At 44.1% G+C, this 17,897-nt stretch overlaps 1 protein-coding gene across 4 annotated transcripts in view; it reads right to left on the minus strand.

Annotated features, from left to right (window-relative positions):
- The window catches only part of ppp4r2b (protein phosphatase 4, regulatory subunit 2b), an 88,220-nt gene extending 71,648 nt beyond the window's left edge, over positions 1-16,572 (minus strand). Inside the window, exons 1-2 of one of the 4 annotated variants that reach the window (XM_086001425.1) lie at positions 16,384-16,572; positions 16,158-16,239 (exon numbers count right to left, since the gene is read on the minus strand). In XM_086001425.1, the coding sequence (XP_085857551.1) occupies positions 16,158-16,239; positions 16,384-16,558 (257 nt within the window). In that variant the 5' untranslated portion in view covers positions 16,559-16,572. The remainder of the gene's footprint in view (positions 1-16,157; positions 16,240-16,383) is intronic. The other 3 variants (XM_086001423.1, XM_086001426.1, XM_086001424.1) reach the window with 3 other exon arrangements.
- Between the last annotated feature and the right edge of the window lie 1,325 nt (positions 16,573-17,897).

The raw sequence follows: 17,897 nt of genomic DNA on the forward strand, positions 1-17,897 counted from the left end.
ACAGTACTGCCAGTTGAGGGTAATGCAATGCCAAGACTACCAGCAGCGTGGGAGCCACACAGTACCCCTGTAAAATGGCGGATCAGAAGAGACGACCGGCAGCGCGGGAGAGTCAGACTCCTGTTACAGGGGTTTTGAGGTGTTCGGACTTCCGACAGCGCCAAGAAGCCGAGTAGTGGCAGTTTGGTGAACTACCCCCACTGACTAACTCGGCCACCGCGGGAGACTCGGACTCGGAAACATTGCCAGTTATTGAGGTGTTGTTTTCGGAGTGAGAATTTTGCCGGTTAATAGAGAATTCCGGATATTTAGGTGCCGTTTAAACGAGAGTTTCCTGTACATTGTTTTGGGAGGTCACAACCACTTGGAGGTGGGGGGGGGGACGGAAATCAAAATTAAGGATTTGGTGAATATTAATGAAGCAAGCTTGGAAGTGAACACTCCAGGCATGAATGGCTTGAAAATATTTATTCCCACGGGCTAAATCACTATAACTTTTCCACTATCTGGTGTGGTACTGAATCACACGTCCGAGATCTGATCCCCCAGTCTCTGCTCACTTAGCTGATCTCAGCCAAAGTTGCAACATGAGAATAGGCCTCAATACCACTGGGCTAGGAGCAATCTAATCAGCCATGGTTCCTACTTCTGACCATTATCATGGGAATTCTGCTGGGAAATAGTTTCCACGAACATCCAGTGAAGCAAAGATTAGTTTCTACGGTGATTCCCACAAACCAATAGCCTGTCAATGTTAGGCTCACGCGAAGAATAGGCATTTAAATTATGTACTAGAGAGAAGCTCGCACCCACAGAACAATACTCCAGTGAGTCAATTCTTTCAGAATGAAAATTGGAAGAAAATAAACAAAAATGTCAATGTTATGGTGCCTAATCTGATGTCGATGGAGAATTCCTTTTAAGCTTTCTCAATGAAAAATAAGAACTGTTTTATTATGATCAGCTATTTAAAAAGGAAATCATCTGTTTAGATTATGCTAGAACTTGAAACAATCTGGGGCATGGGAGGGGTTGCAATTATCATCTGAGAAAAATGCTCAGCCTTCAGCAGAATGTTGAAATTAATAACCTTAGAATAGCATAGTTAGTAAGGCGCTAATGTACAGATGAGACAATACATTGTGTGTGTTTTGGTCAAAGTGATGTGTGATTGGCATGCAAAGGAGTGATAATCGCTGAACATTCAGCCATTTCCTTACCATTATAGTCTCGCCTGCATCTATCTTTAATGGGACAACACTCCCTTTTGCTACTCAACATATTTATAAAAACTTTTACGGTTAGCTTTATTAAATCTTGCAAGTTTTTTTTCATATTCAATATTGCACTTATCAATTTCTTTGCAACCCTTTTCTTCTTTTCACTCTCCCAGTCTGCTGGGTTCCCACTTTTCCTTGCACAAGCCTTTTCTTTTAGCTTGATACCATCTCTTACCTCATTTGTGGACCATGGGTGCTTAACTACACAAGTGGGACCTTTGTCTTTTAAAGAAATGTCCTGGTTTTGTACCATACCAAATGGTTTGTTGAACGCTTCCCACTGCTTGTCTGTAGGTTTACCCATTACCAGTTCATTGTAGCTCAATGTGTGTAGTTCCACTAGCACTGGGAAGGTAGGACAGCTGAAATCAGTATTAACAATTTAATGAATGTCAATTACAGAGATAGGATGATGCACATGAGCCATGCATGGCATTTCTGAATGTTTTGTGCTTGAAGAAATATAGGCTTGCGTCAGTAATTTGGTTGAGTTCTTTTGAGGAAGTGATTAGAATGATGGATGCAGTGAATCTGGTGGTTGATCTATACTTGGGACTTTCAAAGTGCATTTGGTAAAATATCACATTTATGGCCATTACTAAACAAGATCACACGAGATTATAGGACAGTTATTACACTGGCTAGGTAATTGGCTGAAATTGTGCAAGCAGCAGGTTGTGATCGACAGCAGTGGGTGTGATTGAGGCCCGCTTGTAAGTGCAGTTCTGCAGGGATCCAATGCATTAATCAGCAGCTACCACCCCGATCACTTCCCTCATCACAGAAGCTGATCAAAAAACATACAAAGGTAGGAAACATCAGCTTACCTTCTCCTTTAGGCTACATTGAAAGCTTGCGTGGTTATAGGCACCAATTGTTGTCAGTAAGTGGGCACACAAAAGTAATCTCACCCTCTTTCAAACAGACCACGCTTAAAAGGGAAACTCCAACATCGAGTTCCAAGCAACAACTTACTTTTTGTACCATCAACTCTGGAAAAACACATCTGCACTTACTGTGAGAAACCATTAGCAGCATTTATCATCAAATATCACTTATCTGGCCAAATACACAGGAAAACTCAGGGGAGTTTTAAAGCAGAATTATTAAATAGTGTCATGTTCAATAGGGATGGGGTGAAGAAACATCAAAATTAACTCCATGCATGCAACTCCTACATTTCCTTATCATTTCAGTAAGCAGCTAGTAATGGGCCATGACCATCTGGCTTAAAAAAGGCTGCGAGCCACCTCTTCACAACAATCAAAGCTGCAATCAGTAAATAAACATGCACTTTGAAACAGATCATGTAGATGAAATGCCGAGAAGAATTTCTACTGGGAGCTGCAGTGGTCGGCATATAGAAAAAGAATCTGGGACCTTGCTGGTGTCTAAGGATAACTCCATCACCACATGGTGCATTTACCTAGCGAGTCATCCGAGGAGCCAATGGGAACTAATTTAGTGTGAAATATAGCTATCTACAATTTTTTTTCCATACAAAGTAAATGTCTTTCTGATCCACTTTACATCCTAGTTACAAGATTGCAGACCTCTCAGCACACCCAGGAGTTATACCGATAATGTAGGTCATGTGATTCATTTCAGCGCTGCCTAAATGCCAGTCTAAAGATGGTATAGCTAGCACAAGTTATTACAGGTGGGGTATACATCACAGAATGAGAATGTTGTTACTGAAATTGCTAGCAATAAGATAAAATAGAATAATTTACCCGACTGTGACAAAAAATACAGTGCAAGTAGAAAACTGGACATGGATGCCGAGGGAGAATACTAACAGAACAGTCAAAGTCCTAACTCCACACAAAATATAGGCTGAATTACACAACAATATGGGGGTGGTGCCAGAGGACTGGAGGATTACAAATGTTATAACTCTGTTTAAAAAAAGGAAGAGCGATAAACCCAGCAACTGCAGGTCAGTCAGCCTAATGCGGTAGTGGGGAACCTTTGGAGACAATAATCCGGGACAAAATTAATCAGCATTTGGAATAGTATGGGCTAATAAATGAAAGCCAGCACAGATCTGTTAAAGGCAAATTGTGTTTGACTAACTTGATCGAGTTCTTTAACGAAGTAACGGAGAGGGTTGATTAGGGTAGTGCAGTTGATGTTGTGTATATGGACTTTCAAAAGGCATTTGACAAAGTACCACATAATAGACTGGTTAGCACCAACAACTTGTATTTATATAGCCCCTTTAAACACTTAAAAAAGCATATGGGATCCTTGGCTTTATTAACACAGGAATAGTGTACAAAAGCAAGGAGGTTGTGCTAAACCTTTATAAATCACTGGTTAGGCCTCGACTACAGTACTGTGTTCAATTCTGGGCACCACACTTTAGGAAGGATGTCAAGAATTTGGAGGGTGCAGAAGAGATTTATCAGAATAGTACCAGGGATGGGGGACCTCAGTTATGTGGAGAGACTGGAGAACATAACATAAGAAATAGGAGCAGGAATAGGCCATTCAGCCCCTCGAGCCTGCTCCGCCATTCAATAAGATCATGGCTGATCTTCCACCTCAACTCCACTTTCCTGCCCGATCCCCATATCCCTTGATATCCAAAAATCTATCAATCTCTATCTTGAATATACTCAACAACTGAGCCTCCACAGCCCTATGGGGTACAGAATTTCAAAGATTCACCACCTTCAGTGAAGAAATTTCTCCTCATCTCAGTCCTAAATGGCCGACCCCTTATTCTGAGACTGTGAGCCCTGGTCCTAGACACCCCAGCCAGGAGAAATATCCTCCCTGCATCTACCCTGTCAAGCCCTGTAAGAATGTTGTATGTTTCAATGAGATCACCTTTCATTCTTCTAAACTCTAGAGAACATAGGCCCAGTCTACTCAATCCCTCCTCATAGGACAATCCCCCCCAATCCCAGGAACCAGTCTGGTGAACCTTCATTGCACTCCCTCTATGGCAAGTATATCCTTGTTTAGGTAAGGAGACAAAAACTGTACACAATACTCACCAGGGCCCTATATAATTGCAGCAAGATGTCTTTACTCTTATACCCAAATCCTCTTGTAATAAAGGCCAACATACCATTTGCTTTCCTAATTGCTTGATGTATCTGCATGTTAACTTTCAGTGATTTTTGTACAAGGACACCCAGGTCCCTCCGAACACCAACATTTCCCAATCTTTCACCATTTAAAAAATACTCTGCTTTTCTATTTTTCCTACCAAAGTGGATAACTTCACATTGCTCCACATTATATTCCATTTGCCATGTTCTTGCCCACTCAATTAGCTTGTCTATATCCTCTTGAAGCCTCTTTGAATCCTCCTCACAACTTATATTCCCACCTAGCTTTGTATCATCAGCAAACTTGGATATATTACATTTGGTCCCCTCTTTCAAATCATTGATATAGATTGTGAATAGCTGCGGCCCAAGCGCTGATCCTTGCGGTACTCCACTAGTTACAGCCGGCCAATCTAAAAATGAGCCGCTTATTCCCACTCTCTGTTTTCTGTCAACCAATCCTCAATCCATGCTAGTATATTATCACCAATCCCATGAGCCCTAATTTTGTTTAATAACCTCGTGTGACACCTTATCAAATGCCTTCTGAAAATCCAAATACACCACATCCACTGGTTCCCCATTATCTATTCTGCTAATTACAACCTCAAAACAGATTTGTCAAATATGATTTCCCTTTCATAAATCCGTGTTGACTTTGCCCAATCCTATTATAATTTTTTTTAATTTTTTTTAAGTGCCCTGTTATGACGTCCTTAATAATATTCTAGCATTTTCCCTACTACTGATGTCAGGCTAACTGGTCTGTAGTTCCCTATTTTCTCTCTCCCTACTTTCTTAAATAGTGGGGTTACATTTTCCAATCCGCGTGAACCGTTCTAGAATCTATAGAATTTTGGAAAATGACGACCAATGCATCCATTATTTCTATAGCCACCTCTTTCAAAACCCTAGGATGCAGGTCATCAGGTCCAGGGGATTTATCAGTTTTCAGTCCCATTAATTTCTCCAGTACTATTTTTTTTATCAATACTAATTTCTTTCAGTTCCTCATGTCTTCTTCCGCGAAGACAGATACAAAGTATTTGTTTAATTTCTCTGCCATTTCCTTATTTCCCCATTATAATTTCTCCTGTCTCAGCCTGTCAGGGTCTCGCATTTACTTTCGCTAATCTTTTCCTTTTCACATACCTATAGAAGCTTTTACAATCTGTTTTTATGTCTCAGTTTACTTTCATATTCTACTTTCCTTTTCTTTATCAATTTCTTGGTCCTCCTTTGCTGCATTCTAAATTCCTCCCAATCCTCAAGCTTACTACTCTTTTTGGCAACATTATAAGCTTCTTCCTTTGATCTAATACTATCTTTAACTTCTCAATTGCCACGGTTGGACCACTTTTCCTGTGGGGGGTTTTGTGCCTTAAAAGGAATGTATATTTGTTGTAAATTATTTATTAATTCTTTAAATGCTTGCCACTGCTCTTCTACCATCATACCTTTTAATGTAGTTTCCCAATCTACCAGATCCAACTCGCCTTTTATACCTACGTAGTTTGCTTTTAGATTTAAGACCCTAGTTTCAGATTTAACTAAATCATTTTCGAAATTATTATAAAATTCTCTTATATTATGGTCGCTCTTCCCTAAAGGCCCCTTTACTGCAAGGTTATTAATTAACCCTTTCTCGTTGCACAATACTAGATCTAAAATAGCCTGTTCCCTACTTGGTTCCTCAACATACTGATCTAGAAAACTATCTTGCATACATTCCGTGAATTCGACCTCCACACTATTACTGCAAATTTGGTTTGCCCAGTCTATATGTAGATTAAAGTCCATGATTACTGTATTACCCTTGTTACATGCGCCTCTAACTTCCTGATTTATACTCTGTCCTACATTACAACTATTGTTTGGGGGCCTATAAACAACTCCCACCAATGTTTTCAGCCCCTTGCTGTTTCTTAGCTTCACCCAAACTGATTCTACTTCTTGATTTTCCTAGCTAAGATCATTTACCTCTACTTTCTTCATCCCATCCTTTATCAGAGCTACCCCTCTTGCTTTTCCATTTTGCCTATCTCTTCTATAAGTTAAAGTACATCTCCATAATGGCTATTAGATCAAACCTATTAATTTCTATCTGAGCTATTAATTCATCTATTTTGTTGCGAATGCTTAGTGCATTCAGATATAGTGCCTTTAGCTATGACTTTTTTTCTATTTTCCCCTGATGTCACCTTAGTCACTGATGCCTTATTACCTTTGTTACTCTCTCTGTCCCTTCCTGACCCACTCTGCTTATTTTTACCCAAAACTCTGCTCTGCTCTAGAGCCTTGAAATTTCTCTTGCTGCTTTTAAATTTACTCTTTCCCGATTCCTCCTACCACCCCACCTTTCATTAGTTTAAAGCCCTGTCTACTTCCCCAGTTATTCAATTCGCCAGGACACTAGTTCCAGCCTGGTTTAAGTGGAGTCCACCCAACGGAACAGCTCCTTCTTTCCCCAGTACTGGTGCCAGTGCCCCATGAAGCAAAACCCCCGCTTCCCACACCACACTGCCATATATTTAACCTTCTAATCGGCTTATCCCTATGCCAATTGGCACGTGGCTCAGGTTATAATTCAGAGCTTTATTACCTTTGAGGTTCTCCGTTTTAATTTGGAGCCCAACTCCTCAAATTCTCTCAGCAGAACCTCATTCCTAGTCCTACCTGTCGTTGGTTCCTACGTGGACCTCAACAACTGGATCCTCCCCTTCCCACCCCAAGTTCTTCTCCAGCCGCGAGACATCCTTAACCCTGGCACTGGGCAGGCAACTCTTGGAACTCTCGGTCGCTGCTGCACAGAACAGTATCTATCCCTATGACTATACTGTCCCCTACCACAACTACATTCCCTTTCACTTCCCCCCCCCACTTGAATGACCTCTTGCACCATGGCCAGCTTGCTCATCCATCCTGCAGGCTTTTCCCTCATACAAACAGCAAGAGCCTCATACCTGTTGGATAAGGACAAATTCCAAGGCTCCTCCAGCACCACACCTGGGGTCCCCTTACCTGCCTGAGTTGCAGTCACACCCTCCTGCCCTTGACCACTAACCAGACCTGTACCACTACCTAACCCAAGGGGTGTGACTGCCTCCTGGATCAAAGTGTCCAGGTAACTCTCCCCATCCTTGATGCCCCGCAATGTCTGCACCTCATACTCCAGCTCAACAACTCTGATCTAAAGTTCAAGATGCAGGCACTTACTGCAAACGTGGTTGTCTGGGATCACAATGCTCTCCACAAACTCCCACATGCTGCAGTTGCGGCACACTACCTGCACTGCCATTCCAATATGACCTTGTTTTATGTAATTATAAATGTAATTAAATTTGTATTTAAGTAACTTAGTTTACAGTTTAGTTTCTTGACTACTTTCTTGATCCAGATTAAGTTATGGGTTATGAAATTAATTATCTACCTGTAACACAAAGCACTACAAGTAGTGTAGGCAAAAAGCAGCAACTCCTTCCCCCTCTTCTCCGAATTCCAACTCCTTCCAAATTCCCAAATAAAACGCTCTGTTTAATGCCACGCTGTGCAGACCACTGAGGTTGTTCTCTTTACAGCAGAGAAGGTTAAGAGGAGATTTGATAGAGGTATGCAAAATCATGAATGGTTTTGAAAGAGTAAATAAGGAGAAACTGTTTTCAGTGGTAGATGGATCATTAACCGGAGGACACATATTTAAAGGTGATTGACAAAAGAACCAGAGGCGACGTGAGGAAAGAGAGTTGTTGTGATCTAGAATCCACTGCCTAAAGGGTGGTGGAAGCAGATTCAATAATAACATTCAGAAGAGAATTGGATAAATACCTGAAGTGAAAACATTTACAGGGCTATGGGGAAAGAGCAGGGGGAAGTGGGATTCATTGGATAGCTCTACCAGGGATGATGGGCCGAATGCCCTTCTTCTGTGCTGTATCATTCTATGATTCTCTGAAACACCACTGTATCACTGAAGGAATACAATTGCTCAGGTGCAAAGTTGAAACTCTCATGATGCAAGTGCTGATCAGGTGGGAATACCTGAAAATTTATGGGTTTTTTTCCAAAATAAAGTGTTTAACTACCTTAAAAGAACTCACAAATATCCCTTTAAATCAACCAGTATAGTAGTTGCTGACCTCCTCCTCTCATCTTTCGCTCCTTCACAATTTTGCAGACACCAGAAGCACAGATGAGCCTAACCCGATACCCACATTTTGTAGCACCGATTACTGGATAGCGATCGGGAGTGTGGTTCCAGGCCGATTTTTCTCCACCACAGCCCAGCAGTGCTGAAGCCAACGGTAGCACGTCAACCAATGTCCAGGCTGAGATCAGCTAAGTCAGCAGAGATCAAGGGTGACATCTCTTACTGTGTTCAGTTAATCTATTGTTGGTTGAAGGTGAATGTTTGGCCAGGAACAGTAGCATAGTAATTCGGAGGCCTGGACGAATGATCCGGAGACGCGAGTTCAAATCCCACCACAGCAGTTGGGGAATTTTAATTCAGTTAATTAAATAAATCTGGAATGAAAAGCTAGTATCAGTAATGGTGACCACGAAACTATCGGATTGTCGTAAAAACCCATCTTGTTCACTGATGTCCTTTAGGGAAGGAAATGGGCCATCCTTACCTATATGTGACTCCAGACCCACAGCAATGTGGTCGACTCTCAACTGCCCTCTGAAATGGCCGAGCAAGCCACTCAGTTGTAAAAAAACGCTACGAAAAACAATAATAAAAAAAACCAGGCAGACCACCTGGCATTGATCTCGGCACTGGCTACAGACATGACAACCGCACACCCAGCCCAGTCCACCCAGCAAAGTCCTCCTCACGAACATCTGGGGCCTTGTGCCAAAATTGGGAGAGCTATCCAACAGACGTGTCGTGCTTTAGACTTGTGCTCCAGAACTAGCCACGCCTCTAGCCAAGCTATTCTAGTACAGCTATAACACTGGCATCTATCCGACAACGTGGAAAACTGCTCAGGTATGTTCTGTCCACAAAATGCCAGGCAAATCCAATCCATGGCAATTACCGCCCCATCAGTCTACTCTCAATCAGCAAAGTGATGGAAGGTGGCGTCGACAGTGCTATCAAGCAGCACTTACTCACCAATAACCTGCTCACTGAGGTCCAGTTTGGGTTCTGCCAGGACCACACGGATGCATGCCTCATTACAGCCTTGGTCCAAACATCCAAACATGGACAAAAGAGCTGAATTCCAGAGGTGAGGTGAGAGTGACTGCCCTTGACATCAAGGCAGCATTTGACAGAGTGTGGCATCAAAGAGCCCTAATAAAACTGAAGTCAATGGGTATCGGGGGTGGGGGCGGGTAGGAAACTCTCCACTGGCTGGAGTCATACCAAGCACAAAGGAAGATGGTTGTAGTGGTTGGAAGTCAATCATCACAGCCCCAGGACAACGTTGCACGAGTTCCTCAGGGCAGTGTCCTCGGCCCAACCATCTTCAGCTGCTCCATCAATGACCTTCCCTCCAGCATAAGGTCAGAAATGGGAATGTTCGCTGATGACTGCAGTGTTCAGTGCCATTCACAACTCCTCAGATAATGAAGCAGTCCATGCCTGCATGCAGCAAGACCTGGAAGACATTCAGGCTTGGGCTGATAAGTGAGAAGTAACATTCGTGCCACACAAGTGCCAGGCAATGACTAGCGCCAAAAAGTGAGCATCTAACCACCGCCCCATGACATTCAACGGCATTATCATTGCCGAATCCCCCACCATCAACATCCTGCAGGTCACCATCAACTAGAAACTTAACTGGACCAGCCACAAATACTGTGGCAACAAGAGCAGTTCAGAGGCTAGGTATTCTGTGGCGAGTGACTCACCTCCTGACTCGCCAAAAGCCTTTCCACCATCTACAAGGCACAAGTCAGGAGTGTGATGGAATACTCCCCACTTGCCTGGATGAGTGCAGCTCCAACAACACTCAAGAAGCTCGACACCATCCAAGACAAAGCAGCCTGCTTGATTGGCACCCCAGCCACCACCTTAAACATTCACTCCCTTCACCACCGGCGTACCGTGGCTGCAGTGTGTACCATCTACAAGATGCACTGCAGCAACTCACCAAGGCTTCTTCGGCAGCACCTCCCAAACCCGTGACCTCTTCCACCTAGAAGGACAAGGGCAGCAGGCGAATGGGAACACCACCACCTGCAGGTTCTCCTCCAAGTCACACACCATCCTGACTTGGAAGTATATCACCGATCCTTCATCGTCGCTGGGTAAAAATCCTGGAACTCCCTCCCTAACTGCACTGTGGGAGTACCTTCACCACACGGACTGCAGCGGTTCAAGGCGGCTCACTGCCACTTTTTCAAGGGCAACTAGGGATGGGCAATAAATGCTGGCCTTGCCAGCGACGCCCACATCCCATGAATGAATAAAAAAAAAGGACACTGAGATCTCACTGCTCTTCTTTAAAGAGTGTCATGGGATCTTTGATGTCCACTTAAACAGACAGATATCAGTACAATACTTCATCTGAAGTGCAGCATCTTAACCAAGATAATATCAAATGATAGAGTTGAGTTTCAACCTGCAACCTTTAGACTCAAGAGGCCAAAGCGTTAGCAACTGCATCAAGATGACACCAACAAATTGAAAATCAAGCAACATCAATAACCACAGACATAGGATTTGTATAATATCGAAGGCAAATGTAACAATATTTTATAGGAAGCCCAACAACCTCCCAAGCTCCGAATTGAGCTGGACCCACAAAGCGGTTTTTAGTCATGATCAGAAAACGGGGTTACAAACTCAATTTATTATTTCTGCTCACAGTCATCCCTGTAACCAGCTCACCCTTCAACAGAATGATCTTTCCTCATCTACACTGACAACTGGAAGAAAAACATAGAAAATACGACATCCATTTTACTTGTCTGCTAAATCAAAACCAACTGGAGCATAAAACAGTAGTTTTATGGCAACAGAATCATACATCAGATTCATCCATGAAATATTTACCATGTTTTACCAAACACTCTGCACTGATAACAACAGTGGAAAGGTTGGGCACGTTTTTGAGCCACAGTATGAAGGATGAATTACAACAAGTAGATAGATTGTTCTGATCAAACTAGAAGAGCTTCTGCTTGAATTGATAATCCTGCTTCCTCACAATGGGTCAGCAATCCCTCCATTGGTGTCCATACAACAGGGTCAGCACTTTTAAAACTAATAGAACAAAAAGTTAATTTAAATTTAAACAAAAATGATTGGCAGATACATTCCAGATTTCCTGCAGAGACCAAGTGAATCAAAGTTCTCCAAATCCTTAACAATATACAAGCTGAAGCTTTCAATTCAAAACACTCATGGGACCAAAAAAACAAAATACTTTGTTGTTTCTCAGTGGAACAGCTAGAATAACCTACAAACCCCAGATTTGCTGTGAACCTATAAAGAAAGAAGTCCAGTATCGCACAACCTTTCAAAGCACGTCAGCGGGTAAGGACATTTGCCACTGTCCATACAGTGTGTTTGAGATACTGCCAGTGAAGGACGCGTGGATACTGAACATCTTATTGAGAAATGCACGAACAGTGAAGCCACATCCAACTGACAAGCTCCGAACCCCCAAATGTTTGCGCAATGCATCTCCAGGCCCCACGAACAAGGACTGCACACTGGGCTGGGTCTGAACCAGAACCCTACCGCAAGCCAGTTCAAATTCCCTACCCAGAGCTCAGGCTGGGGTTAGGCCCCCGTCAACGTGTCCAAAAGCCAGTGAGCAAGCTGCGGCCGAAGGTTTTCTCCCTCCTTCTATGCCCTTCATCTCACACGGCCTCGAGTTTACATGGGAGCAGAGGCCAGTGTCGGTCGCATTTAAAAATAGAAATGCTGGTTGTAGGTTTTAGGCCTCGCTTGAGGCACGAAATCCTCTGCGACAGGAACTATGCGACTGATGGGCCGAGGCGGCACCTCAACCGGTGGCCCTCTGTGTCTGCACTTTTCCAACAACCAGGCCCGAGGAAAGGCGGCAGCACCCAAACCACAGCGGGTAACAAAAGGAGGGTGAAGCGCTGGGTCCTGCCATCGCCGGTAGCCCCAGCAAAAAAGTTCAAGTAAAGCTCAGAGCCGTCGTGCTGGGATGGCCCAGGATGGATTTCATCTCCGTATTTAATCCACTCACTGAGGACTCGGTTGGGCGCTGGGATTCACTTCAGTGTTGATTAAATGATCACAGACCCAGGGAGGGAGGAATTCAAGTTTAAATCTAAAACATGGATCAGGTTTGTTTTACAGGTTCCCCTCAAAACGGTTAGATCTTTCCTTGAGCCGAGGGAGGAGCCGAGAGAGTGAGAAGCCGAGAGAGTGAGAAATAATGTTAAAGGGCTTCCCATTGACCTCCATTTCCTGTGGGATTTATCATCAAACTAAAGTCACTAAATGCCAGTTTATCAAAAACACACATTTGAATACCTCATTCACCTTTAAAATAAAAAAAACATAACTTGGGACGGTGAAGCCTGAACTGATTTAATTCCTTTGGGAAACAAGCTTTGTCCATCACCAAAAGACAAACAATACCGATCCTTTATATTTCACATTTCACTTCAATTATACACAACTCAGTTCTGGAAGGGGTGCCCTTGGGTCTCCTGTTTACAAAGCAAGTGTTTCAGTGCACTCTACCACACACCATGGCTGCCTGTTGACCAGATGTGGAGACTGTGAATGAGCCAAAAAGGGAGTTCATCCAGAGATTGGTTCGCCTTAAAAAAAAATCTCATCTGATTGTATTGGAGGATAATTCTTGCTCCCACGGTCTAACAGTCAGAAGTGGCTGCAGTCTGGCCAGATGACAGCGGGACCTAGGACTCAACTGCTGTGAGCCAACACCGACCCCAATTCCCGCTGCTGCAGCTTCTGACCACCTCTCCCTCTATCCACCCTTCCCCAGACCACCTCTCCCTCTATTAACCCTTCCCCAGACCACCTCTCCCTCTAACCTCCATTGAGTAGACTAGGCCTATATTCTCTAGAGTTTAGAAGAATGAGAGGTGATCTCATTGAAACACAAAAAATTCTTACAGGGCTTGACAGGGTAGATGCAGGGAGGATGTTTCCCCTGGCTGGGGAATCTAGAACCAGGAGTCACAGTCTCAGAATAAGGGGTCAGCCATTTAGGACTAAGATGAGGAGAAATTTCTTCACTCAGAGGGTTGTGAATCTTTGGAATTCTCTATCCCAGAGGGCTGTGGAGACTCAGTTATTGAGTATATTCAAGACAGAGATCGAAAGATTTTCGAATATTAAGGGAATCAAGGGATATGGGGATAGTGCAGGAAAGTGGAGATGAGGTAGAAGATCAGCCATGATCTTATTGAATGGCGGACCAGGCTCGGAAGGCCAAATGGCCTACTCCTGCTCCTGCTCCTATTTCTTATGTTCTTATCCACCCTTCCACAGACCAGCTCTCCCTCTATCCCCCCCACCGCCACCCCAACCAGACCACTTCTCCCTCTATCCACCCCCTCCACCATCCCCCATCCTAATAAGAGCATAAGAATTAGGAGAAGTAGGCCCTATGGCACCTCGAGCCTGCTCCGCCATTCATTAAATCATGGCTGATCTTCGTCCTCAACTCCACTTTCCTGCCCGATCGCCATATCCCTTGATTCGTCCAGAGTCCAAAAAATTAAATCTATCTCATCCTTGAATATGCTCAACGAATCAGCATCCACAGCCCTTTGGGGTAGAGAATTCCAAAGATTCACAACCCTCTGAGTGAAGAAATTCCTCCTCATCTCAGTCTTTAAATGTCCGACCCCTGATCCTGAGACTATGTCCCCTAGTTCTAGACACTCCAGCCAGGGGAATCAGCCTCTCAACATCTACCCTGTCAATCCCCCTCAGAATCTTGCAAGTCTCAATGAGATCACCTCTCATTCTTCTGAACTCGAGAGTATAGGCCCAATCTACTCAATCTCTCCTCATAGGACAGCCCTCTCATCCCAGGAATCATTCTAGTGAACCTTCATTGCACTGCCTCTAAGGCAAGTATATCCTTCCTCAGATAAGGCAACCAAAACTGTGCACAGTACTCCAGGTGTGGTCTCATTAAAGCCCTGTACAATTGCAGCAAGACCTCCTTACTCTTATACTCCAACCCCCTTGCAATGAAGTCCAACATGCCATTTGCCTTCCTAATTACTTGCTGTACCTCCATGCTAACTCGTTTCCTGTCCGAGGACACCTAAATCTCTCTGAACACCAACATTTAATAGCTTCTCACCATTTAAAAAATATTCTGTTTTTCTATTCTTCTTACCAAAGTGAATAAACTCACATTTCCCCATATTATAATCCATCTGCCACCTTATTGCCCACTCACTTAACTTCTCTATATCCCTTTGCAGGCTCTTTGTGTCTTCCTCACAGCTTACTGTTCCACCTAGCTTTGTATCGTCAGCAAACTTGGATACATTGCACACTCGGTCCCTTCATCTAAGTCATTAATATAGATTGTAAATAGCTGAGGCCCAAGCACTAACCCTTGTGGCACCCCACTAGTTACAGCCTGCCAACTGGAAATGACTAATTTATCCCTACTCTCTGTTTTCTGTCCATTAACTAATATATTACCCCCAACCCCATGAGCCCTTATCTTGCGTAACAACCTTTTATGTGGTACCTTATCAAATGCCTTTTGGAAATCCAAATATACATCATCCACTGGTTCCCCTTTATCTACCCTGCTAGTTACAGCCTCAAAACTCCAATAAATTTGTTAAACACGATTGCCCCTTCATAAAACCATGGAGGAGCCTCAGCCCTTGACCTTGTCCAACATGTACGAGGTACTTGCTGTCTGAATGGATGAGAACAAGGACTGCAGGAAGGATGGGCAAACTGACCACAGCACCATGGTACAGGAGGCCATTCGGGCAGGCGGGCAAGTAAAAAGGAATGTGGCAGTGGTAGTATAGATCTTTTAGGACTGAGATGATGAGAAATTTCTTCACTCAAAGGGTTGTGAATCTTTGGAATTCTCTACCCCACAGAGCTGTGGATGCTCAGTCGTTGAGTATGTTCAAGACAGAGGTCGATAAATTTTTGGGAATTAAGTGAGATGAGGATAGTGCGGGAAGGTGGAGTTGAGGTAGAAGATCAGCCATGATCTTGTTGAATGGCAGAGCAGGCTCGAAGGGCCAAATGGCCTACTCCAGCTCCTACTTATGTTCAAATCATATTATGATTTTGTAAGTGCCCTGTTAGCACATTCTTAATAATGGAGTCCAGCATTTTACAGACAACTGATGTCTGTCTAACTGACCTGTAGTTCCCTGTTTTTGCTCTTCCTTCCTTTCTTGAATAGAGGTGTTACATTTGCTGCTTTCCAATCCGCTGGGACCGTTCTAGAATCTATGGAATTTTGGAAGATCACATCCAATGCATCCACTATCTCTGCATCCACCTCTTTTAGAACCCTAGGATGTAGGTCATCAGGTCCAGTGGATTTGTTGGCTTTTAGTCCCACAATATCCTACGTGTCCATGTTATCTACCTATGAAAATGTGATTTCCTTGTGGGATTCAAACCCAAGACTCCCAGATCCTGAGTAGAACGCTCCTGACAACTGAAAGTAATCCCGCCCCTTGCACCCCTCTGACCCCAGCTCTCCCCTCCCCCAGCTACAGTGCTCCACAGGACGATGTGTGGCCGAGCACATCCTGCGGGGACTCAAACCCGAGCCCAGCGCTCAACTGGTTGAGAGTTGGCCTCAGTTCCCAGACCCTTCTCCTCCTCCTCAGGCCCCACACTCTCACTCACAGGGTTTCTCCCGTCTTTGCGACATGACAAAGGAACTGGTCCAGCAGCGACGACACTTCCTTCTTGGATTTTTTCTCGAAATCTGCTGGTGGGAATGAGAGAGAGAGCGCGAGTTATCAAGGGGAGGGAAAAGGAAAGCCGGAGCTTTACAGAGCAGTGTAGGAAGCAGATTCTTGCCCCAGTGCACGCACAAATCGCCACTAAATAATCGCCCGAGGCCACTGACCTGCCAGAGCTTCCAGAAGGCTTTCGGGCTCCATCTTGGCGGTGCAACAGGAACCGTCCCCCCCGCGCCAGTTACCGGGAACGTGAGTACCGCCGAATAAAGTTTCCCCCGCGCCAGTCAGCGGCCCCGGCACCGAGTGAGGCGCACACAACATGGCGCCGCTCGCTGACGTCATCCCCCCAGCCCGGCCGCGAGCCTCAAGGTCGGAGCACAATGCCGCGCACGCGCACGCCACAAACAGGGAAGACAAGTGACTCGTGAACCTCAGTGCACCCAAGTCAGCCAGCAGGCCCACCTACCCTCACTATGTCCTGTACACATCAGTGTGCATTTTGACAAGACAAGGCGTCATTACAAAATAGATAATAATTGCCTATTTTTTAAAATCTCTATGCCATAATAACAAAGTGCAGCCAGAGAGAACTGTCACTAATTTGATCCTGGGCAGAAAGACTTTGAGAAATTGTACTGGTGTACCCAGCCACAGATTTTGCCATGACCTAGTGTATATTCCAGCAACCCTGCTTTAACATATGTCAGTTACTTGTGCATATGAAAATAGTGCATCTTTGCAACAGAGGTTCAGGCAAGGAAGAGCTTCACAGACAAGCAACGCAATGTGTGAAACTTCGCCACTGATCAGCTATTCAAACTTTTTTGTATTTGGTTTAAAAATAATGTTCAGCTGCCTCACATCCCGAGTTCCTGGCAGAAATGTTTATTGTCTGTGTTGGCAATATTTATGGTGCTGTTCATGTCGTGATTTTGCACAGAGCCAAACTTCTCTAATGTTGTACAGATTGGGGTGTGATACGGAGGAAGCCATCCTTATGTCCATTGATCTGTGAGACTTTGGAATGTACTGAGTCCAGGAACAGGTATGGTTTTTCTATCTACTGAGACCACAACAAAAATAGGCTTATGTAAAACTGGCAAAAAATCTTTCTTACTTTAAACATTTTTACATCAGTCATGTTTATCTAACCAATACTTTTGCTGCACTGATGCTTTATAATACTTCTAACTCATGCACATCCACACAATTACCATTATAATTACACATGCAAGAATGAGCAATTTTTGCACATATATTTATACTGCTACATAAAGGTGTACTGTATTACTGTACTGCACTGAGCCATGAAATAGTAGAATGATTTCACATCTGTGACTTTCCACCCACTAAGTTCCTGATCTCAATTCTTCCATCAGAGAATACAGACTGGGCACTTTTCCCACAGTAAGGCAGGGGTGGGGGGTTCAGGAGGGAGTTGGAATGTATCCATCCGATTTGATGTCGGACAGACAGCCCAATAATGTAGAGGTGGTGATGGGGTCAGGAGAGGTGGTGGAGAGGGAGAATTGAGTGTCATCAACATACCTATGGAAACTGACCCTCTGTCTGAAGTTAATGTCACTGACTAGAAGCATGTAGCTGGAGAAGAGGAGGGGAGCAACAGTAGATCTTTGGGGACTCTGCAGGTGACAGTGCAGGAGAGTGAAAAGAAAGAGTT

Source organism: Somniosus microcephalus, chromosome 11 (genome assembly GCF_052327205.1).
Source record: "Somniosus microcephalus isolate GS21.2 chromosome 11, FLI_Smic_1.0, whole genome shotgun sequence".
Taxonomy (NCBI): Eukaryota; Metazoa; Chordata; class Chondrichthyes; order Squaliformes; family Somniosidae; genus Somniosus; species Somniosus microcephalus.